Genomic DNA, 27,837 nt, shown 5'->3' with positions numbered 1-27,837 from the left:
TAAAATGCTTTATTGTGAACATACACAACAGATTGTTTTTCTAAAAGCACGACATAAAATTAGGCACCTGGTATCAGGTGCAACAATTAAGAACACCACTTAACACTGCAAACTGTTTTCCTCAGTTTTTGGTTTGTTAATCTGAATCAAAACCAGACATATCAGTGCCAGTCCAATTACATAAATAGAAAAAAGTGCATAACAGTGCAAATAAGTCCCTTTTCTAAAAGAACAAACAATCTTTCTCCTATCTGGAGAAATAGTGTAACAACACCTCTTTACACTGCAAGTTGGTTTTTCAGAGTCTGAATTTTTGGTGGCAGCTCACTTTTACCCAGGTTAAACATCACCTGCTGAACAAAGCAAAAAGTGTTTTTCATGTATCTGGGATAGTCCAGGTGCAGGGCATATATCAGTCCAAAAAGGACATAGAAGGCCTGAGGAAGGTTGGCCAGATCATCCATCACCACATTCCCTTCCAAGATGATTCCCACTTTGGATGGGTTCAGCTTAAGGTTCTCTTCACCAATGAAAAGCAATCCCACTGGAGTTTGCCTGTACAAGTCATTGTCAGCTGTGTCCTTACAGAGAAACAAATGTACAATCGTGTGTTAGTTAGCACAAACATTTTCGAAGTGTTAACAATACAAATACCCTAAAAAGAAACACTGTACACTGATATATTAGTAAAAGACATTCTGTTCATACAAGATATGAGGCCTGGCTTGTTCAGCTTCCTTTTCACTGTACAATTACAGCAAAATATTTAATGTTAACTGAACCCAAATTTTTTCAGCCAAGTTTTTTCAGTTAATTTCATGCCACTGATTAAACATACAGACAATTTTATGGTAAAAATAAATAAAAAAAACTCCAAGTCTGAAAAACTGAATAAATCTGTAGCACATAGTAGTGCGGATTAATGGTTTAAAAATAAAATAAAAACAAAGAACATGCATTTATGAGGGGCCGTGCAAGCCATAATTCATTCTGGCACTCACACACATTTTCCTCTCACACTCACATTCTCCTCTCAGAGGAGAGGAGGATAGGAGAAGGATGTGTGTGTGAGAGGAGAATGTGTGTGTGTGTGTGAGAGAGAGAGCAGAATGTGTGTGTGTGTGAGAGAGAGGAGAATGTGTGCAAGAGGAGAATGTATGTGTGTGTGTGTGTGTGAGTGTGTGTGCTTGCACGGCCCCTCACATGCATCTGCAACATGTATAAAAATGAATATGCTTACAAAGCAGGTCTTGAAGAAGGCAGAAGGATCATCGCCCAAGGTGACCGGCAGTCCCCGAAGACAAAGGCATCTGACGTCTGTTGGCTCAGTTGTCTAGACGATAGTGGACATGGAATAAAACACTTTATAAGGATACTGACTGTAATTTACAAGAAATTACAAGAAGAGATTAGGAAAAAAATTAATGGAAATAGGAGATAAAATTATGAGAATAGAAAATGCAGAGGTAAAAAAAGGTGTAGAAAATGAATAGAAGAGGGAGAAATAGAGACGAGCAAAGAGGGGGAGAGAAAAATTAGACAAGAAACAAAAAGGATAAGGAGGAAAAGCTTCATAGGAAAACAGGACTGATGTAGATATGTTAACTTACCTTTGTCTGGTATAAAAGTTCAGCCAAAAGCTGACCAGTAAGGCCTTTCTTCTTTTTGAAGAGGTCCATGAGGCTTGGAGACAAATTGTCAAGTGCATCCAAGAAGTTCTCTCTGAGATTTTTCCCTACCACTCTGCCAAATTCATAATAAACCTGAAACATGGCAAACAATGCATCAGTCAATGTTCACACTGTTTTAATCTGACACACTCAACACTACATGATATGTAGACACTAAACACAAACCTGATTTTCTGTAAAAAGAGCTGGCCAACGATGCACCACCTGGCTGATGGCAGGCTTCTCATTGACAATCTCCTTTCTGCGAAAAGCAAACGTCACATCCATCTCTTTCTTAACCAGGGATTCCTTTGGCTTTGTCTTCATCATTTCATTGACCAGAACCTCACGAGCTACTTCCATGTTTTGGTCAGTCATCCCCTCTGGAAAATCAGGCAGGAAATTTATTTCCCCTTTCTTTGGCTTCTTGATCTGTGTGTTTGGAGGATCGCCATTTGTAGTGTCACTTCTTCGCTTGCCACCATTGACAGTAACATCAAGTCGACCCAGCTGCCGCATTTTGGTTCTATAATTACCCATTTTGAACTTAAGGCTATTCTTCCAACCATTCCAGCCAGAGTGTGACCCAGTTTCTTTAAGGCATGGGTGTGTTTGCACTAAAGCCTTAGCAACAGTCTCAAAATCTTCCTTTGTTGGGTATGCTTTAAATGCATACATGGTCTCAGCCAATTTCTCGAGTATGTCATGCTTTAGTTCTTTTGTGACTTTAAGAAAGGTTGCATCCCTGAAATACTGCAGGTTACCTTGGCGTAGTCTATAATCTACATCGACTTGAAATTTTGGAATTTAAAATACCGCTGGCCACTGAGAACTTCTATCCAAAGAGATGGACAGGATCTCGGTGTCTGCTTGGCTGCCTGTGTCACTACATAATTCAGAACCTCCAGGGACTGGTACAAGCTCAATGATAGGGATGATTTTGACCGTTGGTTTATCTGGGAGCTCAGACAAGTCTGTGAGGTTGCATAATTCATTGTTAAATTCAGGATCTTGGTACTGTAAGGTAAAATTGTAGTTTGTTTGGAGAGTGCCTTTGAGCCAGCTAATCAAATCTTCAAGTATGTATGGTCGAGGGTTCATTGTCATCTTTCTTATATCACCCTCGGAGATGATAACCCGCATTGTTAATTTCTGTTCCATGGCCATCTGAAAAATTAAAAGAAAAAAAAAAAAAGACAGACAGCTGTTTAGCAAATTACAAATCGTCTCAGTGTCACCATAAGCTCTCCTTGTACCATGTATGCTGATAATGGGAGGACATCATTTAAATCTGACATCTTCAACACACACATAGAAGTAACACTATCACAATGAAGTTGGTAAGATCTCAAATGCTCCCTGTACCATGCGGCCAATTTGTGACAGACAAATAGAATCTCTACATTAACTGCAACAATCTTGTGAATCTGGACGAATGCAGGCAGACCAGAGCATGACCCAGAAGACAGTATCATGCCTGGATGATACTTGATTCCATCTACACTGACAGATGCAGCTTCAAGCACCGACTCTGGTGTTGTAAAGTTTTGAGCAATTGCTGTCTGCACACTGTGAGGGAAGGTGGCAAGCAAAACTGGAGTAACCTTTGACATCTCAACTGATGGTCTGAAAAATGAGCTACAATCGAGATGGTAACTGACTGCCTTCTGGTGTTTTGTAGCAAGTGTCGTGGCAACATTTTTAAAGTTCTGAGCAGTGCGAATTACCCTCTTAAAGAATTTATGCTTCCCCTCGAACCGCATTGTCCAAACCTCAGACAGGGGACCAAATTTCCTTACCAGCTGAGGATAATGTTCCACAAAGTGATGTTTTGGCCTTAAACGAAACTCTGGAAATGTTGACTGCAGTAAGTGCCTGTGCTCTGCTATCTTACAGTCCAGAAAGTTAAGCGTCTCTTCTGTATGCTTTGGTGCTACAGCTAGCTCAGTAATATCTTTGAGCAGCATGAGAATTTCCCAAGTGTTGTCACCCTCAGGGACACAGTGACCAATGAGAAATGGAAGGAGCCTTATGAGACACCAGTTCTCATGGCCATTTCCACCAATGGTCCCTTTACTGGAAAATCCCTTTCCAATAACCTGAGGTCGATCTGTTTTGTCACTAAATGAGTACTTAAAACACCTGATGGCCTGATTCAGCATATCTAGGGTGAAATAAGTCTTGCCTATCAGGTCTGTAAGGCACAGGGACAATTCAACTGGAACAATACCTTCCAAAATATCATGCAAGATGTCAGGAGGGTACCCACTGACCACATGAAAGTGCTCAAGATTCTCAGTTAAAGGACATGCTCCTTTCACACCATAAGCTCGAGTCATTCCAGGGTCCTCTCTGATATCCTGCACCTGCCTGTCATGGGACTCTTTGTCTCGGAGTTGAAAGAAACCAGAACATACCTCTTGTTGTTGAGTGTCTCTACTGCTTGCCAAACAGAATCTGCAGAACTTGTCGACAGTAAAACTCTCCAGGAAACCTGCAAGAGAGTGGGCAGCAAGATTGTCAGCTGCAACATACAAGACTGTACCTTTCACACTTGCACCTAGTTGCTCCAGGTAAACGCCATTCTGCTCCAATAATTTTAGATCATAGATCAGAGGTTGGAAAACTTTTGCATAACCACACTCCTTGACTGTGGAGGTATTGCACAGTAGAGCAAGTTGGATAGAGCTGAGGGTTGACCGATATTTTGAAGGTATGTTTGCAATAACCCAGTATACTGCACACATCTTGTGTTTAAGCTTTGATGTTCCAAGAGGATTGGCGACTTCAAAGTCATCAATGTAAAGTACAAGAGCAATTGTGAACTCATCTTTTGCAAGAAATGGATTTTCAGTAAAGTATTGCCCATCAGTATATGATCTGAATTCCTGAGGGACATGTACTTTTTCTGACATAGCTTTGTCTAAAACATCAGTTTTGTTAAGCAACTTCTGTAGCATAGGAACAATGGGAACATATGCAAGAGTTTTTTTGCCTTTCTCCACAACATATTCAATTGGATTTACCAGTGGAAACTCTCTACGCACATAGGCTGCTCTTTTTTTGGCAGTTCCTAAAGGTCCATCTTTGGAACAATGTGTCATCATGTTACTTTCTGACACAGCATTGATAATCTCTTTAATAACAGTCTCATCCATGTCAGCACAATATTTGTTTAATATGCCACTGACTCTGTGTTGTACAAGTGGTTGTGAGAGCTTATTGATTTGACAGAGCTGCTCTATCACATCTTGCACTGCACTCTCTGGTATGTGCAAAACAGTGTGCATCTTTAGTAGTAAAGATGCCAAGTTGTGCTCAAGCTGTTTTTCTAAATCGTGCAGATCACATTCAGTTACCTCAGACAACTCTTGTGTGTCCTCAATATCATCATCTGACATCTGCTCTTGTGAAGCATTACTGTCATGGCTTATAATATTGTCACCAACAATTTCTGATTTAAACCTCTTTGAGATCTGTTGTTTGTGTACTTTACTCTTGTGTGCTTTGAAGGTGGAGTAAACACTGCTTTCAAAATTACAGTCTTCATAAGGGCATCTGACTTTATGATTTACTTTTAGATGTGCACGATGCAGGTGAGTGAAAAAGTCACTCTCTGAACAAGACTCTGTAAATCCACACGACAGACAGCTAAACTTAGTTGGTATATCTGTACTTTGTTGCTGATCTGGAGTTTTTGTGTGAATGCGGGACAGGTGAACTTTTAGTGCATTTAATGATTTAAATGTGCACAAACATTCCTGATGTAAACAAGGAAAAGGCTCGGTTCTGGTATAACCTCCGTGTTTTAGCCTGTAATGTTTAAATAATTGTGCTCTTTTTTCACAGCTAAAAGGACAATACTTGCACTTCCAAACCATTATTTAATCGGTGTCTTTAGACTTAACTCTAAGAATTTCTCTTTATTTTCCCTGCAAATGAGCAAACATTAACAACATTTACCTTAAGAAACCTAACAGACTGGAAAAGTCTGAACACTGACATCACATTTATTATTTTGCTAGTTTACGGCGAATTAGCTTTAATATAGGGCATTTTAAGTCACATACACATCTTAAGATACATATTCGCTTATGTTGTCTTAAAGGAACTTACCAGATACAATAGGCCGTGGTAAACCGCGTAAAACAGCCGCATGTGTTCCCGCTATCTTCTTGGAAAAAATAACGGTTGCAGCCGGCCAGGTGAAAGCCTAAAGGCGAAGCCCGCGAATCCCCACTAGGAGTACCATGACAACCAGCTGCCGTAACGCTGCATCTTGTTTACGACACTCCCTCAATTCTGAAAGGGGAATACTCACAAAAAAAGAAAAATAATAATATGAACATATTAATGCGTAGCTCAATCTAAGGCTGGGTTACACTAGCATTAGATATCGATTAGTTGTGGATAAAAAAAAGCCAACGAACCGGTAAATGTTAAAAAATTGTTTCCACCGCTGCCCCCAAAACCCTCCCCCCCACAGTTAGGTAAATATACATTGCACAGCCAGGTAAATTAGCCAGTGTCTAAAAATTTCCGTCGAAATGACGAAAGTTTAAATGAAGTTTTTACAACTGAGGGAGTTAAACTCACCTTCCAGTTCCTCGCCAGCGGTGTTTGAATCCACACAACCGCAACAAAAAATCAGTTTTAGACTGTTTTTGTTTTGTATTATGTGTCTGTGTAAGAGCAGGCTGCAATATAGACTGTTGAAATAAGGAAAACACACACACACTGATACCTTGAGCAACTGCTCATTACTCTGTTAATAGGCAGTTATCACAATTGGGAAGAAGAGGTGTGGTCTGTTCAATAACTTTTCAATTTAAGCTTATTGTACTTCACATTATTTGCACATTGGACTATGCCAACAAATTAGTAGAATATACTTAAAATTATGAAGTGATATCATCAAACTTTTTCTTTTTAGTATATAATGCTTTAATATTTAAGTAGAAACTAAATCCGGGCTAACAGTGTACAGGCAATTTGGTAACTCCAATTAGCCTCAGTATGTTTTTGGACTCGGGGGGAACCCCACAACAACACAGGAAAAACATGCAAACTTCACACGCATGGTGTTATGGCCGCAACTCAAACCCAGCTCCCAGAAGTGTGAGGCAATAATGCTAACCATTGCACCACCATGCTGGACCATAAGTAGAAATCCAACAAGTGAAACTGATTTATTAGGGTTAAGCTAACAGACACCCAGAAAAATTAAAATGTAAATCACTGCAGTGCCGTGCAAACCTGTGTGAACAGCCAATCAGATCAGCCTGCTCTGTAGCATGTACCTCCCTGTTTCCGGTCCCTTTGTCAGTTTCTCAATGGCTGATTCAAAACAAGTGGAACCACTATGATGTTCAAACCCTTTGCTCTTCTCATTTTCATTAGTAAGCTCCTGATCACCGTAATCAGTCTGCATTTGAGACATTTTTCCCACACCCCATTCTCACAATAAGCTGATAATAATACTAATAATACTACTGTAATAATAGTATTACAGTAGACTTACTCTTTAAAGCCAGATGGCAGTGCTCACATACTGATGAATGGTTGCGTACCCAAGTGCTAGAAAGCTAGAAAGCAAACAAACTGATTCACCACTTACTCTCATGTACATCAATTAAAACTGTTTGCTCCAAGATAAAAGATAAAAATACAAAAGTAATTTTTGCTGTCTAACCTCTGTTTACTGCATGACATTTCTGATTAACTGATAAGTAGAAGATACGTTTAATCTGTTGCTTGGTGGTAAGATGTTTCCAAAAGGAGAACCACAAAGAGCACAGTCATTTTCAAGGTTATTTCTCACTGGTCAGTGTGAAAGGCTGCATCATTAATATAACGCCGGGCTCAACACAGTGACTGCGCCTGCGCTGCACTGTAGATCGCAAGCCAGGCTGCAGACCATCAGCCCTGAAAGTTAAAACAGGACTCGTATGTGTGTCATGGGTTGTTTACAGTTTTTCTCAATTGCTTTGGCACATTTTTCGAAACAGTCTTAACATTCTCTAAACTGTGAGTACAAATGTCACAACTGTTTGCAGGAACTTCAAAACTTTATAGCATGTCTGCAAAATGTAGTTACTCACCCAAAACATTTAATTCATGCTTCAAAACCTAGTTTTTGTGTCAATAATTTGGCCAAGGCCACCAAAATCTAAAGTATTTTTGTCATTGTGTGAGCCACACTGGTCAAAATGTTTAGTTGTTTTTTCACCACAACAGTCAACCATGAAAATTAAGGGTTTAAACAAAAATCTCATATTTGTTGAGAAAAGTCAATAGTATGTAGAAAAGAAATGAAAAAATCTATGAACATTTGTATTTGTACAGTGTTTATTTTTGTACTTCACGTGTATATACACAATACAAGTGTATTACTGTACATGTAAAGTAACTGACAAGAGTAACAAGATTTCACTTTACATTTCATATTTGTGTATTACCACAAATACATAAAAACAACAAATAACATTCATGGGGAAAAAAATATATATATATATTCTTGGTGGACATCTTGTCGCTCACGTTGGTCAGGCCAAAGATTTTCATCAACATCACATCTGATGTTTTCCATTGCCACACACCGTGGAAAAAATCTCCTTGAATGCCGCACCCATCCCCTGCAATGGTCAGCTGTGATGTCCTCACATGCAGCATTCATGGCATCCAACAAAGACATCTGATTTTGTGGTCTATGATCATACACTTTCCACCTCCATGCTAAAAAAAACTCTTCTATTGGATTTAGGAACGGAGAGTATGGTGGAAGGAATTCCACTGTTATCCTTTCATGTGCAGCAAACCAGTCACTAACGCTGTTGGTTCGGTGGAAGCTGACATTATCCCAGACAACAACATAATTAGGCAAATGTGGTCTAACCAAACCTCTTTCTTGTTCTAGAATCAGGTCTCTGTAAAGTGCATTTAGGAAGGCCAGGAGAAGTTGGGTATTATAGGGCCCAATGTGTGGAATATGTGTGCTCACACCGTTCTCTGAAATGGCAGCACACATTGTAATATTGGCCCCACGTTGGCCTGGTGTGTCAATTGTGGCTCGGTGTCCAATGAGATTGCGACCACGTCTCCGGCCTTTGGACAGATTAAACCCAGCCTCGTCCGCAAAAACAAGAATGTGGGTCGTTTCATGTAGTTCTAACTCCATGATTCTCTATGAAGGAACACAGGAAAAAATTTAACAGTAAACGTATTTTCTTATGGGTTTCTGAAACTTACAGTAAAGTAATACAGGCATCTTAGAAATACAGGAAAACTCACTAAGTGCACACCAGTGGTTTACCTGGACATACTGGTACCGCGATGCCTTGACTCTTTCACTGTTCCTCTCAAATGGCACCTTATAGAGCTGTTTCATAGTCATCTGATGTCTTTCTAAAACTCTGTCTATGGTGGAAATGCTGACAGAATTAATATTTGCAAAGACCTCATTGTCATTTATGATTGCACTTTGGATCTCTCTTAGCCTGATGGAATTGTTGGCTATGACCATGTTGCAAATTTCTTGTTCTTGCAGTTGGTTAAATACTGCTGCTCTGCCACCAGCGCGAGGTTGTCGTGCAGTTCTATAGAATGAACAAATAGACTTGCATTTACCTTTACAATATTGTTGTTTATCTTTTCCACTCTGGAGTTGCCCGCGGGGAGAGGCGCCGAGCGGGCGTGGGCATACTTATTGCCCCCAGGCTGGGCGCCTGTACATTGGGGTTTACCGCAGTGGACGAGAGGGTAGCCTCCCTCCGCCTTCGGGTGGGGGGACGGGTCCTGACTGTTGTTTGCGCTTATGCGCCAAACAGCAGTTCGGAATACCCACCCTTTTTGGAGTCCTTGGAAGGGGTGTTGGAGAGCGCTCCTCCTGGGGACTCCCTTGTTCTGCTGGGGGACTTCAATGCTCACGTGGGCAGCGACAGTGAGACCTGGAGGGGCGTGATTGGGAGGAACGGCCCCCCCGATCTGAACCCGAGCGGTGTTTTGTTATTGGACTTCTGTGCTCGTCACGGACTGTCCATAATGAACACCATGTTCAAGCATAAGGGTGTCCATATGTGCACTTGGCACCAGGACACCCTAGGCCGCAGTTCGATGATCGACTTTGTAGTCGTGTCGTCGGACTTGCGGCCGCATGTTTTGGACACTCGGGTGAAGAGAGGGGCGGAGCTGTCAACCGATCACTACCTGGTGGTGGGTTGGCTCCGCTGGTGGGGGAGGAAGCCGGCCAGGCCTGGCAGGCCCAAGCGTATAGTGAGGGTCTGCTGGGAACGTCTGGCGGAATCCCCTGTCAGGGAGAGTTTCAACTCCTACCTCCAGCAGAACTTCTCCCATATCCCGGGGGAGGCGGGGGACATTGAGTCCGAATGGGCCATGTTCCGTGCCTCCATTGTGGAGGCGGCTGACCGGAGCTGCGGCCGCAAGGTGGTCGGTGCCTGTCGCGGCGGTAATCCCCGAACCCGCTGGTGGACACCGGTGGTAAGGGATGCCGTCAAGCTGAAGAAGGAGTCTTATCGGGCCTTTCTGGCCTGTGGGACTCCAGACGCAGCTGACGGCTACCGGCAGGCCAAGCGGAATGCGGCTTTGGCGGTCGCTGAGGCAAAAACTCGGGTGTGGGCCTGTTGGTGAGGCCATGGAGAACGACTTCCGGACGGCTTCGAGGAGATTCTGGTCCACCATCCGGCGGCTCCGGGCGGGAAAGCGGTGCAGCATCAACACTATTTATGGTGGGGATGGTGCGCTGCTGACCTCAGCTCGGGACGTTTTGGGTCGGTGGAGGGAGTACTTCGAAGACCTCCTCAATCCCACCGACACGCCTTCCAATATGGAAGCAGAGTGTGGGGACTTGGGGGTGGACTCGCCTATCTCGGGGGTGGAGGTCGCTGAGGTGGTCAAAAAGCTCCTCGGTGGCCGGGCCCCGGGGGTGGACGAGATTCGCCCAGAGTTCCTCAAGGCTCTGGATGCTGCGGGGCTGTCCTGGTTGACACGCATCTGCAGCATCGCGTGGACATCGGGGGCAGTACCTCTGGACTGGCAGACCGGGGTGGTGGTCCCCCTCTTTAAGAAGGGGGACCGGAGGGTGTGCTCCAACTACAGGGGGATCACACTCCTCAGCCTCCCTGGTAAGGTCTATTCGGGGGTCCTGGAAAGGAGGGTCCGCCGGATTGTCGAACCTCGGATTCAGGAGGAGCAGTGTGGTTTTCGCCCTGGCCGTGGAACAGTGGACCAGCTCTATACTCTCAGCAGGGTTCTGGAGGGTTCATGGGAGTTTGCCCGACCAGTCTACATGTGTTTTGTGGACTTGGAAAAGGCATTCGACCGTGTCCCTCGTGGGGTCCTGTGGGGAGTGTTCCGGGAGTATGGGGTACCGGGCTCCCTTTTAAGGGCGGTTCGGTCCCTGTATGACCGGTGCCAGAGTTTGGTCCGCATGGGCGGCAATAAGTCGGACTCGTTCCCGGTGAGGGTTGGACTCCGTCAGGGCTGCCCTTTGTCACCGATTCTGTTCATAGTTTTTATGGACAGAATTTCTAGGCGCAGCCAGGGCGTTGAGGGCGTCCGGTTCGGTGACCTCAGGATTAGGTCTCTGCTTTTTGCAGATGATGTGGTTCTGTTGGCCTCATCGAGCCGTGACCTTCAGCTCTCGCTGGAGCAGTTCGCAGCCGAGTGCGAAGCGGCTGGGATGAGAATCAGCACCTCCAAATCCGAGACCATGGTTCTCAGCCGGAAAAGGGTAGAGTGCTCTCTCCGGGTTGGGGATGGGGTCCTCCCCCAAGTGGAGGAGTTTAAGTATCTCGGGATCTTGTTCACGAGTGGGGGAACGATGGAGCGGGAGATCGACAGGCGGATCGGTGCGGCGTCGGCAGTCATGCGGGCGCTGCATCGGTCTGTCATGGTGAAGAGAGAGCTGAGCCAAAAGGCGAAGCTCTCGATTTACCAGTCGATCTACGTTCCTACCCTCACCTATGGTCATGAGCTTTGGGTTGTGACCGAAAGAACGAGATCGCGGGTACAAGCGGCCGAAATGAGTTTCCTCCGCAGGGTGGCTGGGCTCTCCCTTAGAGATAGGGTGAGGAGCTCAGTCATTCGGGAGGGACTCAGAGTAGAGCCGCTGCTCCTCCGCATCGAGAGGAGCCAGATGAGGTGGCTCGGGCATCTGATCAGGATGCCTCCGGGACGCCTCCCTGGGGAGGTATTCCGGGCATGTCCCACTGGGAGGAGGCCCCGGGGAAGACCCAGGACACGCTGGAGAGACTATGTCTCTCGGCTGGCCTGGGAACGCCTCGGGGTCCCCCCAGAGGAGCTAGACGAAGTGGCCGGGGAGAGGGAAGTCTGGGTCTCCCTGCTGAGGCTGCTGCCCCCGCGACCCGACCCAGGATCAAGCAGGAGATGATGGATGGATGGATGGATATTGTTGTTTATACTGTAAAAATACTTTACATACTGTAAAACAAAAAAATACATATGTACCTGTTTCCCCTACGAAAGGTTTGCACAATTGATGACACTGTGGACCTGTTTACATTAGGCTGTACTCTTCGACCAGCCTCTTCCATTGTAAAACCATGATTTATGACATGATCCACAAGTGTGGCTCTGATTTCATCAGAGACTCTGACTCTTCTATTTCCACCTCTTCCTCGATTATTTCTTCCTCTACCACCACCACGTATTCTTACACGCCTTCCAATTGCTCTTCCACGAGCATGTTGCTGCAGTTCAGCGTTGTGAACGTCCTCCATTCTCAAAACATTCTACAGCAGTGATTGTGCTGTGGGCAATCTACATATATATACTCCCAAAGTTGATTGGTTAAATGGTTAAATGGTTGAGTCATATTAGAGGTACTTTGCAATTAGATTGCGATTGCAATTACAGGGCATGTGCCAATGTAGCAGACATTACAAACAATGTCAATGTTAGATATATTTTAGAATATACATTCATGAATACTAATTATGATAATTGAATAGATCGTTTTGAATGTGATGGCTTACACAATAAAAAATGTCTGAGAAGTTCTGAAGTGTTTGACAGTGTAAGTGAGAATCGAGTCATCAGTTTTGATCAACAAGCCATTTGCAATTATTTGTTGTCCAAACTGCAGACAGTTGTATGTACTCTTTGCACACATGTGCCAAAACATTTGCAATTTGCTCAAATCAATAAGAAATTCCAATCTGATGTGAAAAAGATGCGAATTGTTCAGAGATCATCAAAATCATTTGAGAACTGAGCCAAAGCAATTGAGAAAAACTGTAATAAAAATGTACAGGACAGAACATACAGTAGTGGATTCAGTTTCCTTTGCTCTTACACTCAGATAAGGTCAGTTGTCAAGTCAAGCTTTTTACAATTGAAGCAGTTGGCCAAAATAAAGCCAATTCTTTCTAGGCAGCACTTTGAGACAGTAATCCACTCTTTTGTCACTACTAGTCTGGACCACTGTAACGCCCTCTATGTTGGGGTTAGAGGCTCCACTATTGTTCACCTCCAGAAGGTTCAAAATGCTGCCGCACATGGAAATATGAGCATGTCTCCCCCATTTTAGCCTCACTCCACTGGCTGCCCGTACATTTTAGGATTCATTTTAAAATTCTGTTATTTGCTTTTAAAGCCCTCAAGGGTCTTGCTCCACCTGACCTCTGTGAGCTGCTTCACCCTTACACCCCCACCCGCTCTCTCAGGTCAGCTGATCAGCTGTTCCTGACGGTTCCTAAGACTCAGCGTGAGCTTAGAGGGGATCGAGCTTTTGCAGTCGCAGCTCCTAAAATGTGGAATGACTTGCCTTTTCACATTAGAGAGGCCTCTTCTCTGTCCGTTTTTAAATCTCTTCTTAAAACTCATCCTTTCTCTTTGGCCTTTGGCATGTTGTGAGATGTTGACTTTAATAGTAAATTTTATTTTAATCTTAGCCTTTTCTTTATTAATTAATGTAATTTCTTGTTTTTATTTTATTAATGGCCTTTTACTCTCATTTAATTTGTGTTCTGGTTTTTATTAAATTTATTTTACTTCGTTTTTAAGTATGTGAATGTTTTTATTTATTCCTCTGTGCAGCACTTTGGTCCATATGATTGTTTAAAGTGCTTTTCAAATAAAGCTGGATTGCACTGGATTAGAAGATGGCTCAACAAATCTCTTTCACAGTATGTAAAATTCGACAGAGGGGCGCAAGGTGACCTTCTGTCAGGGGCCCAGAATTTTTAGCTACACCTCTGTGTTACTGTGTTGTTTTTGTTCTGTTGGGTGTTGGGTTTTTTCCCCTAAATATACGCTGAAAACCAACCAATCTCTGAACACAGAACAACACAGACAGCTGTGATGACTTTTTACTTGCTGCAAGGGAAGTCCGGTCCTGACTTCGAGGTGTCAGCCTCTCAGTCGAACTCAGCCAACTTCGAAAGAGTAACTCCCCTCGCAGTATCTTTTACTGAGGTACACAAACAGGATATGCGAATAACATTTAACATTGTTTATCACCATGTATGGGGTGGAAATATTCAAGCGACAGTTCTTAAGAAGGGTGATTGCTAAATTAAGATCAAGCTGCTGCAGGGTGTTATGTCTAAGAAATGGCATCTAGCAAAATGACAATAGTAAAAGTACATATTTCTCGAACAGTGGGTGTCAGCAAGAGCCGGCCCACTTATTCATTACATCATAGTGGGGGATCTCATTACAGTCAAGGTCCCACCCAGAACCCAGCAGGGGCCAGCCAAGGATCAGCCAAGGACCAGCCAAGGTCCCATCATGGAAACTGGGGAAAATTCAAGCGGCTACATCTGTATATATTTATAGAGATGACTAATTGGCTCTGTTGTAGAAATTTCCAGCCAGAGACTTGGTTCCTATATGACAAGGATATTTTATTTTTACTCGGACTGAGAGGCTACAGAAAATCATCTCTGCATGTGATCTCCCCTTTACTGCTCGAGCAGAGCACATGTACATCAACAAGTGTCAAGGTAGTAAGTGCATACAAACAACTTCTCAGGACAGTTATAGGGCCTTCAGGAGGAACCAAACTGCTGCCTCATTCAGAGATACCATTGTCTAAGACTTGCACTAAAACATTCTGAGCACTTGGGCATATTTAAACAAAGTAGTATGGCACCTGTGTCAGAATCCATCCCTGCCTTGTCCTGTTCACATGTCACTGGCCATCCTATTCTCTCCTCTGTCTTCTACCCCTTAGCCCGTAGTGTGTTTGCCTGCTCATAGGGCCACCATGTGGCTTAACGGGTCAAGTGGTTCCTGACTCCCCTTTTAGTTGTGGGTTTTGAGGATATCACAGGGTCTGTGTTTTCATGATTGTCCCCCAGGCCACCATGCAGCTCAGCCCAGGATTCTCCACCCATTCTACCTTTACTCCTTCAGCCGCATACATGAGTCAGACCTATAGGTTATTCAAATTTCGTCCTGCCAAATTTACTGGACAGGAAGTGGACACTGCAAATGAATATGTGAATACTCCAATACCTACATCTTTACAAGTTACATTAAGGGGTTTGGTACAGTAAATGGTTGTGAGGTGGGATTTCTTCTTGATGTCTGTTTGTAGCCCGTCCACCAGCAGCTGCTGCTGTATTTATCACACCAAGCAGGGAACGTATATTGCTAAGTTTTTCTTAGTTCAATTACACTTGACTAAGCTAATTAAGCTGGCTATGTTATTTATATTCAGAAGGATGCCGCCATATTGGGTTATACACAGATGCCACAATAGCTCACACTCACATTCCCTCTTCATTATTTTTCTAAATACACTCTATCCTGCCTTGTCACCTGCAACAAGATCTCACTCCCTGTATCGAGTAAAGTCTTTCTAATGGTTGAGCAGATTTCTGCTTCTCTCCTAACCATGGACATCCAAAGTAAGATGAAGCAAAATGTTAGGGAATTTGACAACACATGGTTACTCTTTTGGTAACAGTGACTTTGGTTTTATTTTGATAGATGCAAACCACATAATATGGTCTTAACCTTGTTTTCTGTCCTAAAAGCAAACTTTTGTGTTACAGGAGAAAAGTGCACAGCTGCTCGGATCAACCCCAGCTAATCAGCGCATATGGGAATCTTTTCAAAATACCATGTGAGTCTAAATACCATCTAAAGTAATATAAGCTCTTTAGATGACGCTCAAATAATCAATTCCCATCAACTTGGTGTCAGAACACAAACTCGGTGGCAAAAAAGTGAAGCACAACAGACTAAGTTGTGAAAATGAAATCTGCATGTGATGAAAGGGCATGTGACAGTATCTCGATGATTATAATATCAGATCAAACGGAGTTGGCGGTATGGCCACACTGCTGGTCCCATGTCAGTAGGGTATAGCACACCCCTGGGCCCGGATACCACTAGGATGTCACTGGTGTACCACTGTGCCGTCAGAGTGTGGTGTGTCACTCCACAGCGTTGGCAGGATTGCTCTTCTCCCTGCGGCGCCACCATACGCACACGACGGTCATCTGTGGTACTGCAGAACTGAGATGTATTGCTGAACATGGTAGGACGCCAGTCGTCATCAGTCCATGCCTCCCAGTGACTACACCACTCCAATCGCAACAGTTTCTGTGCTATTGTGAACGGCAGCCTATGCATGGGACGGTGAACCTATAGTCCAGCTGATGCCAGTCATCGCGACACGATGATATAGGGTGTTGTAGAGAGTCCAGTAGCTGTGTCCATATATCAGGCGCAGGTGTCATGGGGATCTGTGATGCTTGGAGCACAATCCAACGATCCTTCCTTGGCGTGGTCTGTCTTGGATGACCAGAAACTTCACGACGTGTGTGGATGCCTCACGTGCCCATTGGTTTCAATATCAGGCGACTGTGATATCCGCATGGCCCACATGCAGTTGCACCATATGACCACCTGGCTTCATGCAAACCCGCAATGCAACCCTATCAAACTCCGTCAAGTGCTGTTAACACTGTCTAATGTGACTACGAGGCATCCTGTGTCTGGTAATTAAACATGCCAACTCCTTGCAATTCTAATCATTTACATATCCATCACTGGTCTGCACGTGTACCAAATTACATCTAAATTGGATAGTTCTGGGTTTTCAACTTTTTTTTCCCTGAGTGTATATGCCCTTCACTGATGAGAAATTCATCAACATCTAAGTCCTACATTCATGTACAATGCATATTAAATGAATATTTTGTCACTATTAGTCTTGATGTATCATTCTTTGAATGCACTCAATTGAATCATGGACAGTGGTTCCACATGGTAAAAAAATGAATATTCTGAAAAGGAAACATCCTTCTTCGGTTGATACATTCACTTTGTATTCTGAGAAGGTTTTTCCCTTGATTGCCTTGTACAGTATGTCTAGTGTGTTTTTTGGTATGAATGTGGCATTAATCATACAATGAAAAAAACACTGACTTGTAGTGAACATGTAAAACGACAACATGCAGTGTCATCTATCCATTTTTCAAACCGCTTATCCTATTGGGTCACGGGGGGTCCGGAGGCAGGGAACAACCCAGGATGGGGGGCCAGCCCATCGCAGGGCTCACTCACACATGCACACCTATGGTTAATTTAGCGACTCCAATTAGTCTCAGCATGTTTTTGGACTGTGGGGGGAAACCGGAGTACCTGGAGGAAACCCCACGACGACATGGGGAGAACATGCAAACTCCGCACACATGTGATCCAGGCGGAGACACGAACCCGGGTCCCAGAGGTGTGAGGCAACAGTGCTAACCACTACACCACCATGCCGCCCCCATGCAGTGTCATATATAACTGAAATAAGAAATGCTGGATTGCCTGAGTTGCATGCGTGTGTGTTTTTTAATATGGGCAACATGGTTCCCTGAGATGCCTCAGTGTTGCTCACCTCCATCTCTAACACACAGCCTCAGAAATGATTTTAAAACTACTGAAAGAAATAATTGGCTACACTGCAGCTCCACTGTTTTGTTTGGCACCCCTGCATGTCCTGCATTGTGTGGGGAAAAAAGTTGAAGGCTGTGTTACATACTGTAACACAGCTAGAATGCAAAAACACTTTATACTTCACATAAGATGGTGGACCTTATTGACAAAGGCAAATTTGTGTTGACCCCAGCAAGGCAGCTAGCGTACTTTGCATTTCTCTCTTACCCGGATGTGACAATAAAGTGCTGCACTACAGTAAACCCTGCAGACAGCATTCCCCTGGAGGATGAGGGGCAGCCACATGAGTGTGTGGCAGAGTCTTTGGTTTACACTAAACTGAGAGCAGACTTGGAGAGCTCTCCCATTGAAAATAGCGAGATGGTTTTGTTTGTGGATGGCTCATGTTGGAGAGATGGGGATGCCTTGAGGGCTGGGTTTGCTGTAGTCCAGGCACAGGGTGATGATTTTCACACTCTCGTTTCAGAGCACAACCCTGTTCTGGTCAATTAGCGGAGATAAAGGCTTTGACTACAGCGTGCCGGCGAGGACAACATAAGACAGTTACTATCTACACAGACTCTGCATATGCACACGGTGTATGCCATCTCTTTGGAGCAGTCTGGAAGCAAAGGGGCTTTCGCAAAAGTGACGGCTCCCCCATTCAGCATTATAATCAGATTTTGGAGTTGCTACACACAATGATGCGTCCCAAGCGTTTGGCTATTGTTAAGTGTCAGGCCCACCGCAAAGGTCGTGATTTTGTTATTCAAGGAAATGCAGCCTCTGATGCGGCAGCCAGGGCGGCTGCGCAGGTGAGTACTGCTGATCTTTTACCTATGGTGACTACAGAGCAGGTTTCTGATCTGGTGGCCCTGCAGGAGCGGGCGGGCCCCTATGAGGCCTCAGTGTGGCTAAAAAGGGGGGCCTCTAAGGATGCTAATGGTCTGTATCGCAACCATGAGGGACTTTTGGCTGCACCTCTGTCTCTGGTGAACATTTTGATAACGGATGCGCATGGTCTTGACCATTGCGCACGGGGGGAGGAGTTAAGGAAAATTACACAACAAGCTGCAAGCAATGATGGATGCAAGGTTGTCAGAATGTGAATATGAGGTGTGCATTAAGAACAATGTACGCAAAGCAATCACGGCCCCAGTAGGGCACATTCCAGTGCCTGAGGGACCGTTCAGACACTTGGTGATGGACTATGTGGACATGGGAAAAACAGCATATGGAAAGCGATATATGCTTGTGATTGTGGACAGGTTCAGCAGATGGGTGGAGACAATACCGTCCAAGGACATAGGGGCGATGACAGTGGTGAAATTCCTGATCAGAGAGTCCGAGGTTTGGGATACCAACTGAAATAAGCTCTGATAATGGAGCTGCCTTTGTGGGGAAAGTTAAAAGTTAGTGGTTTAACAGCTGAGAATAAAACAAAAGTTGGCATGTGTGTATCACCCTCAGTTGCAGGGTATGGTGGAGAGAGTGAATGGCACACTTAAGCAGAAGCTGAATAAGATTTGCACCACCATGAAAATGAACTGGGTGGATGCCCTGTCAACAGCCTTGATGGCATATCGGATGGAAACGCACAGGTGATGCATTTGTCTCCGCATGAAATGCTGACTGGGAGACCTATGCCTGGATCGACTTGAGGGGGCGTATAAGGGACCCAGCCTAGATCAGCTGGGGGATGAATTAAAGTTGTACATGAGGACTTTAACCAAAATACACAAAACTATTTCCAAACAGGAAAAGGAGAAAGCACAGAAAGAAGACACAGACCAGGAGGAGCCAGTCATCTTTCCCGGAGATAAAGTCTACCTGCGAGTGTTCCGGTGAAAGTGGCACGAGCCCCGACGAAAGGGACCCTTCAAGGTGACACGAGCCACAGCAACAGCGGTGCAGGTAGAAGGGAGTAATACGTGGTACCATTTGAACCACTGCACTAGAGTACCGCACGAAAGACAGAGTCACTGAAAACTACACAGAGGATGCAGCTGCCCTTGACTCAGATGGCCCTGATGGAGCTCCCAGAGGAGCTCCACAGCTTGGGGTGGAGTCAGGATCAGAGCAGAGTGAGGGCCAAGAGGGAGCATCGCAAGCAGACCAGCCACTCCAGACAGGACACGAAACTGTGGGTTCTGGTAGGGCTGACAGCAACGATGTTAGTGATGCTAATGATTTATCAGGCCCTTCAGGTCTGGGTGCACAGCAGGACCACAGGTCAGGTGAGCACAGGACAACTGACTTCACTGACTCAGCCTGGTCCTTTGATGCTGAATAACCTCTCAGATTACAGTGAGCGAAAGCGGAGAGAAATGGGGGGAGATATGGGAGTGAGGAGAGTGAGCAAATTTTAGAAGGATGCCCAGGATGAAGTAGACCTGGATGGGTTAGCAAAACGTACACTTGGAAATTGGTGGTATAAATGGGCTAAGTATACCGCCACTTCATTAGGGCAGGAGGGGTGTGTGTTGTGTGCAAGTCCTGACCCTTCAGTTAGGGTTGTCCCGTTCCCATACACTAATAAACAGTGTGAAGAATGGGAAATGGAGAGGATTATGAGATTCTGGAAGAGTCTGTGTCAGGAGGGGCAGGCCCCTAAGAAAGTGCAGGCCCACATCTAACCAGACGGAGCGCATACCGTACTGCCCATATCAGCGTCTGATATATCAGGGAAATACTAAATATGCATAGAGGGTGGAAAAGCATTGTGGGCAGTTTAAGCCCTGGGAAGGAGGTCAGCAAGATATTATGGCGAACAAATTGAGTTTTTTTACAGCAAATTTTCCTCTCTTCACGTTGTCCCTACTGCGCAGATTAATCGTCCCATGTGCCTGCCAGCAAATATTGCTCCTTTACCTGCCGAATGCTGCCTAATTTTAATGCTGCAATTGAAAGGCTTCAAACATGATATGGGTGTGTGGGTTCTTACTAAAAAGTTACAATTCAAGTAGCCTCAATAACAGTCCATTTTGATGGCAGGTATCTGAAAGTACAACTCTGCAGGACCTTGAGAAGTGAAAGACACCTCTGCTTGACTTCATGGCCAATGCAGGTTGTCTGAGGCCTATCCGGTCAATAAGAGACAGGAATCTGCTGGAACATGACATTGTCACGTTTCAGGTCATCCACAGGGGTCAGGGTCCATTTCAGAGGTATTCTGTGTTCTGTTTACATGCATGTTAGTTAGGATCAGAATTTTATCCTTTGACCAACATGGATCAAGTTGCTATTATTTCTTTGAATATAAACTAATAAAGTAACCAGTAACACATTGATAATTCATAAGTGAGTTATAAACACTGTCTACATTCTGCGCCACCTGTTCTGCTTTGAGCCAATCACAATGACTGCTGACCAGATGGAAGATCTTTTCAGCATTCATCTGTCTCCAGAAGGTAGCAACAAGAGAGTTGCTGAGGAAATAGACTCTCCAGAAGGTAATGACCATCTCCAGGATGCAGAAGGTACTTTAATTGACCGTATACTACGGGACCGTTGAATGCTTGAATCTGATTGGCTGACGAACGTTCTGAGGTGTGCAATTATTTTCAGATAAACGCACGCTGAACGTAGTTCCAGGTAGCTCTCTTGACCGCATTACAGTTCCATATCACTTCGCATAGTTAACTGTAATAACGGAAATTAGCATACAGTACCTATACAGCACACAGGACTAACAAAAACAACAACATGACAGACGATTTTCCGAAAGTAAATTTTAATATTCACGGTGAATATGAAACTTTCAACAATTGGGCTGCAGCAGTATTAGTTAGCCTAGTGTACCAACTTAAAGGCTACACATGACATTTCTCACTAGCGAGGTAATAACAGCGCTGCATCTTGAAGCAGACTTACAGTTTAGAGACGGTGCTTCAGAACACTGTTGAGGGACACACAGAGGTAGCCTAATTCATACAAGCTCTCTCTCTCTCTCTCTCTGTTTCTCTTTCCCTGTGTCTCTGTCTCTCTCGCTCTCTTTCTAATAACTTCATTATTAACTGCATTAGTCTGCTATCAACGGCTCAAGCCTCCATTGCCAGCTTTAAAATGACGTTTTGGAACTAGCAAAAGAGTCGTTGGATGAGATGCGGAAGAAATAATCCTACTCACAATAGCGATTTAAGTAGATAAACCGGACGAATCCCTTGAAATATATCATCTGATCGATGTCTTGAGGTGTGGCAACCGTAGTATAAGTGGAATAATTGACTCCGGACCGTTGAATTATTAGAAAATAATGCACACCCGAGGTGTAACGGCATTACCACCTCGGGTGTGCATTATTTTCTAATAATTCAACGGTCCGTCGTCAATTATTCCTTACGTATAGTGTAGAAGTAAATGTTGTTTTTGTAAAACCAAATATACCTGTATAACAAAAAACACTGTAGCTAAAGTTAAATCCTCTTACTGGACAATCACCTATTTTAAATCGCTCTTCAGTTTTATCCGTTTTCCAAACCTCTTATCCTTCTGGGTCACGGGGGTCGGGAGCCCATCCCAGAAGCAATGGGCACGAGGCAGGGAACAACCCTGAATGGGGGGAAGCCCATTGCAGGGCACACTCACACACCATTCACTCACACATGCACACTTACAGGCAATTTAGCAACTCCAATTAGTCTCAGCATGTTTTTAGACTGTGGGGGAGAACCGGAAAACCCAGAGGAAACCGCACGACGACATGGGGAGAACATGCAAACTCCACACACATCTGACCCCGGCGGAGACTTGAACCCGGGTCGCAGAGGTGTGAGGCAACAGTGCTAACCACTGCACCAGCATGTCGCCCCATCCTATTAAGCTTATTGTTCAGAATTAAAAATGGGGTTATTAAGAAAGAGTAGCCTCCTATAAAATAGCCCAGCACTCCTCCCTCCAGGCCAAGAATATTTTCTTTATGGTCCAGTTCAAAATAATATCAACTGCAGAAATACGGAGCACATGTAATTTATCTGTATTTTAGATGGTAGACGAGTGGCTGGGTGACGTCGTGGCTGGACGACTTGCAGTGTAGCTTGTTATCTGTGCATTCTGGGCAGGCTGCTGACTTCTGATTACTTTTGGCATTTGGTTCAATGTCACGTCATTTCCAGGTGTGTCGGTGCCCAGTATGAAGCTAATCGCCGCATTATAGTTATGAAAAGAAGACAGAATAGCAAAGAAATTGAGGCAGAATTAATTCAACAAAGTATTAAAAATATTACTCAAGTAGATGAATCGCTTCTTGAGACTGAAGGCGACTGTATTTGCATGAACGAGCGTCGAAAAGAAATGCATTATTGTCACGTTTAAATGAAATAGTAGTAAGTGTCACATTTGCGACGTATTACAGGAGGATGTTAATCTTAACTTTGACTGTAAAATATCATAATAAACAAGAAATGTGAGTTTTTAGTCTGCTTAAACAAGACTACCGATGTTACAGCGAGCGGACGCTGCTGCCGCGCAGGAGAAGCGAAGCGACATTGCCTTTAAAATGAGAGATTACATTCCGTGGCAGGGGGACAGTTTACAGCACGACACCAGCATTAGGCAGCAGGATGGGTGGGTTAGGTGATCTCCATGACTGAAAGGGATTCTGGGGACTCGGGGGACAGTGTCGCCCTGAGGGACTGAGGGCCACGTCAGAGGGGGCCTGATGTAGAGGGGCCCAGACAAGGGATGGCTGGTATAGAAGAGCCAGGTGTGGAGGTGCCACATATTGAGGAACCCTGGTGATCACACTACAGGGGGCCAAATGTTGGTGGGCCAAGAGGAAGTGGCTGGGGAGTAGAAAGCATAGATGTCTTGGAGGTGGGTAGACTACAGAGATTTATGCACCCCGGGATTCCCTCAAGTGCCTCTCAGATCTAGGATGGCCAATACTCGGTCCTCCCCAGGAGTGAGAGGATGCAGACTGGCTCCCCCCAGCTCTCCTCACCGGCTCCCTCCAAAGAGCTGTAGCCCTCCTTTTGGTGATGCCGACATCGTCCCTGCACTTCCCCCTCACACCCTCTGCCATGCGGCAGCAGACATGGCCCACAGAATGTATCAATTTTCTTTGATCTCTTGCTATATATTTTCCTGACATATATTTGTCTTTTGCCAATGTGCATTGTGGTATAGGAAACGTACCCCAGAGCAGGACTTTAGACTAAACCATTTTCAGTAAGGATAGGTGTGCTTGGGGTGAAAACATTTTAAATGAACTATTGAGATTGATTCATTTTATCTGTACTTTTTTGAATATGAAGAATTATTTTAGTGGATATCTCCCTATTTTAATGCTAGAGGGAGCCCCCCCCCCCAAATTTATGCCTGACCCACAAACCCACACACTGTCCACAGATGAGAACAGCGCAGACCCTGCACAGTCAGGTTTGGCAACTCCTTCCAATTTTATAGCCCAAACCAGGAGTAAAAGATGCAGAAAATCAGACCCTTCATAGAAAAATTTATGTTCAACGACACTCCATAATGCTGCTTAAAATGAAGCAATGCATGCACAAGTTAAAGCTCTTTTCGTTTTAATGAATGAGGAAAGAAATAGTTTTGGATAAAGAAATGAATTAGTCTTATTTTTTTCATGTGAGCATCCTCCTGCAGCATTGAAATACGGTAAAGTGGCTGATGGATGGACTTGTATTAAATTTGGGAGGGTCTGAATGAAGCTCATTACCCCAAATTTTCTTAAATTGGCTTATATATTTACAACATGGTGACTGCAACAATAATACACCCACGACTGTGGTGTTCTACCTAGAGCACCACTAGAGGGAGCTCACACATTCTGTCGTACTTGCCAACAGTGATGTATAGGAACAGAGTTAGAAGCCGGTAATTTATATATAAAAAATGTCATTTCATTAATCTGACTGGGTAGGTCCAGCTGTCAATCCCACCCAGGCCTATCCTCAGCTCCGCCTCTGCATCAGTCCATCTCTTTGCAGTCCAAGTTGTACATCTACCAAACTTGGCAACAAATTTACAACGGTTCTGTTTCGGTGGTTGTATTTAAGGAATGTCACATTAGTAAACATCTGGACATCTGAAATGGGCAGAGACAAAATCGGCAGTACAGGCAGTCCAATGTCTTTGAAACTCCTTTTTCCTTCAGCACCCTCTTACTGCAAAACCTCAATCCAAAGTTCTCTATGTTGTTCATCTCTGTAAAACTGCAACAGGAGAGCTCTCTCCACTGGTGTTCTAATTCACCAAGGGAACAGGAAAGGCCCTCTTTTGGTAGACTGCCTACTGCAGGCTCTCTTACCCGGGGATGAATCATCTCCAGCTTACTCAAGTGACTCTGGAAGTCGCATTTGATACTGTGTCCGGAAGCAGTCCCTGCTGCGCTTAGGAATGATGTCTCTTCTAGTGTAGAACTGACTGTGGAATTTACTGTAAATTCCTAGCAAAAAAAAAAAGCTGCCAGAAAAGTATTGCAAAATTGCTGTTAATCACTGTAAAACCCCCAGCTCCATGGGTGTCCCTACAGGTGGCTGCCCTTTGCTGCCAGGTTTGCTGTTACCTTTGTCTGTGCCCGTGTGTCAAGCAGAGCAAGATGGGGTAGGTGAAAAGAGAATTTCCCCAAGGGGAGTAACAAAGCATCATTTCATTTAGAAAATAATTACAAAATGTCTTTTACAGGTTTTGTCCTATGTAAATTACAGCAATTGTCTTTTTTAAACAGAAAAATAACAATTAACTGTAATCTAGTTTAAAATATTATCTTGTATTCTATTCAAAATATAGAAGTTACCTAGCAACTGGAATTGGCAATAAATACTAATACTCCACAGTACTGAATGTTGTTGTAGAATGCTTTCCAAGTTAATTTTTGTATTTTACATTTGCAGCTATGCAATCTATGCATATTGTTAAGTGGTTTAAATGAGACTAAGACGAAAATGACAGCCTGAGACAGAGACCCACACAGAACAAACTCACATTAACTGGAATGACATTAACTTGAAAATTTCAGGATAATCTTCACACCCGTTAACCACTTGATGGAATTCAACTTAGTCAGAGTTGCAACAAAGTCAAGTATTTTTAAAACTGACCATATTCTAGGCTTAAAGGCCCAATTTGAAATCAGGACTGGACATAGAAATCTATTCAGAACAACATTACATTAATGTTAGAATAATGTTATATTTTTTGCTGGTCTGTGTTAATGTAATGCAACAACTCTGGTCTAATACCTCCCTGTCACTTTAATGCTGGATGTGTGTGCAATTTATAACAAGTTAGGCAAGCCACGGATTCAACCATTAAACTGCATTTTCATTCCACATTTTTTGACAGTTTGGTCCAAAATCATATTCCACTAAATCAGCTGTAACAAATTCCAATAACTTCAACCTTCAAATGTATTAAAGTTGATCTTTTTCAGTGTGTTCCTAAATCTTACGGTATAAGCAAAAGGTATAAATAAAAGATTAAGAACAATTTCCATTTGAATAGTGGAGAAGAGTCCTCATCTTTTGTACATGTCTCATGCTCAGAGTCCATCAATCGCCTGAGGAGAGAGGAGACGGGAGGATTGACTGAGTTGTTCTTCTCATGCATTGTCCCACTTCTTTGGCTTGCAGTCTTCATGCTGCTGGTTGGATTGATTCCAATGAAACAGTTTAAACCGCAAAATCACATTAATAAAACTTACGCTGACCCTCACTGAAGCGGCCTGGTATCCGTTTCATACCTCACTTTACAACACACAAGACTTTTTTTTAACAAAGGCACAAGTTATTTTACGTCATGGCCAACCCACGTTTGCTAGTTTAATGGCAGAAAAATAGTCAAAGCCAGGCGCCTGGTCCACAAGGGTTGTACTCAGTCACTGCTGTTTTTATGGTGTAAACATGCTATGAACTAATTTTTTCAAACATTTTCTTTAAGAGCTAGGTGCGCTAGGTGGATTGCTATTATAATGATGGATTTGCCAGGCAGAAGAAAAGAATGCTTCTCTACAGAGATACAGAAACAGAACTGCTTGTGCACAATGTGAAAGCGTGCGAGCAGACCATCTACAACAACAGCAGGATTACACCAAAGTAGAGGTCTGCATTCCTGTGGAACCCACAGCAATAAAGTGCAGTGCAGGACAAACTTTCATTTTTGAATGCAGGAGCAGGAGGGAAGTGACTGATATGTTTGCAGGGAAAAAGAATGAAACAAGTGTTTTTTGTTATCAAACAATTTTTTATTTGCGTGAGTAAATATAAAATTACACAACAAAGTATAGCACGTTATCACAACATTACATTGTGTGAAAGCGCTTTACAGCATCCCCACCCAAAGCCCCCAGTGAGTAAGCCATAGGCGACAGTGGCAAGGAAAAACTCCCTAGAAGGAAGAAACCTTGGGAGGCACCAGACTCAAAGGGGAAGCCCAAACCTCCAGGGGCCGGCAGGGAAAGTCAAAAACACACACACCAGATAACTGCAACAGGTTCTTCTACATATCCTATACATGGGCATGGTACAGTGATGCAGTGGTTAAAACTGTTAACTCACACCTCTGGGGATATTCATCCATTTTCTGAAACCGCTTCTCCTGTTCAGCGTTGCTCCAGCTGACAGCTTTTGCAATTCATCTGTATCTGAATGAGGAAAAACAACATACAGGCAATACAATGGAGCTGTCAGTCACTCCTGGCACATGGAATACAGTTCTGCACTGACACCTCCGCAATGAACAATTGCATTATAGCATAGGAAACTAGTTAACTTTCACATAAAATTTAGATATAATCAAAACAGAAGCCTGGAACAATTTAAAATTTTACTAAATGGCAATATACTGATTTTAGTCACCAAACAAACTTTATAGGACTTGCTTCACTACTTTTATTTGTGTTTCTTGCAATACATCTGCCCTCTCCTGGTCTGCTGGAATATCATTGCTGTAGGCAGCACCGAGCGCAACCACCCGCATCCGCAGTAGAATGCAACATGAAAGCGCACGCGGAAAAGTGAAATATCACCTAGACTTTGCGGCACAGGAAACTAGCCGACTTGCACATGAAATTTAAATTTAACCAACACAGCACCCCACAACAATGTTCACTTTATTTAAAAGAAATGAACTAATTTACTCACTAGCAAGCGCAATAATGTACTTAAACGCAGGAAAGCGCACGCGGAAAAGTTAAATGTCAACTACACTTTGCGCATAAAATTTAAACATAATTAACATAGTAGCCCGGAACAAAATCACTTTATTTAAAAGCAATATACTGACTTTA

General features: G+C 43.8%; 2 protein-coding genes across 5 annotated transcripts in view; one reads left to right on the top strand and one right to left on the bottom strand.

Annotated features, from left to right (window-relative positions):
• The window catches only part of LOC125722697 (serine/threonine-protein kinase PLK3-like), a 185,800-nt gene that overhangs the window by 63,131 nt on the left and 94,832 nt on the right, over positions 1–27,837 (top strand). The gene's annotated exons all lie outside the window — the stretch shown is intronic.
• Positions 73–6,646, bottom strand: LOC125722704 (sterile alpha motif domain-containing protein 3-like). Of its 2 annotated transcripts, XM_048998912.1 has the most exons (7): positions 6,267–6,646; positions 5,787–5,972; positions 4,088–4,164; positions 1,857–2,837; positions 1,611–1,763; positions 1,241–1,333; positions 73–581 (listed from the first exon to the last, which is right to left on the bottom strand). In XM_048998912.1, exons 4-7 carry the CDS (start codon positions 2,346–2,348, stop codon positions 279–281), a joined length of 1,041 nt encoding a protein of 346 aa, XP_048854869.1. In that variant the 5' UTR covers positions 2,349–2,837; positions 4,088–4,164; positions 5,787–5,972; positions 6,267–6,646; the 3' UTR covers positions 73–278. The 2 variants fall into 2 exon arrangements, with proteins under 2 accessions (XP_048854869.1, XP_048854868.1); XM_048998911.1 differs by having other exon boundaries at positions 5,787–6,646.

Source organism: Brienomyrus brachyistius, unplaced genomic scaffold, assembly GCF_023856365.1.
Source record: "Brienomyrus brachyistius isolate T26 unplaced genomic scaffold, BBRACH_0.4 scaffold41, whole genome shotgun sequence".
Classification (NCBI taxonomy): Eukaryota; Metazoa; Chordata; class Actinopteri; order Osteoglossiformes; family Mormyridae; genus Brienomyrus; species Brienomyrus brachyistius.
This window is presented reverse-complemented; position numbering and strand designations above follow the sequence as displayed.

Bases quoted from the DNA above. Each gene is read 5' to 3' on its own strand.
- LOC125722704 (XM_048998911.1), bottom strand. From the start codon at position 2,348: ATGTATGCATTTAAAGCATACCCAACAAAGGAAGATTTTGAGACTGTT. The intron at 1,764-1,856 runs GTTTGTGTTTAG...GCCATGTTTCAG, and splicing joins CTCTTTTTACAGAAAATCAG to GTTTATTATGAATTTGGCAG. The intron at 1,334-1,610 runs GTAAGTTAACAT...ACTATCGTCTAG, and splicing joins AACTTTTATACCAGACAAAG to ACAACTGAGCCAACAGACGT.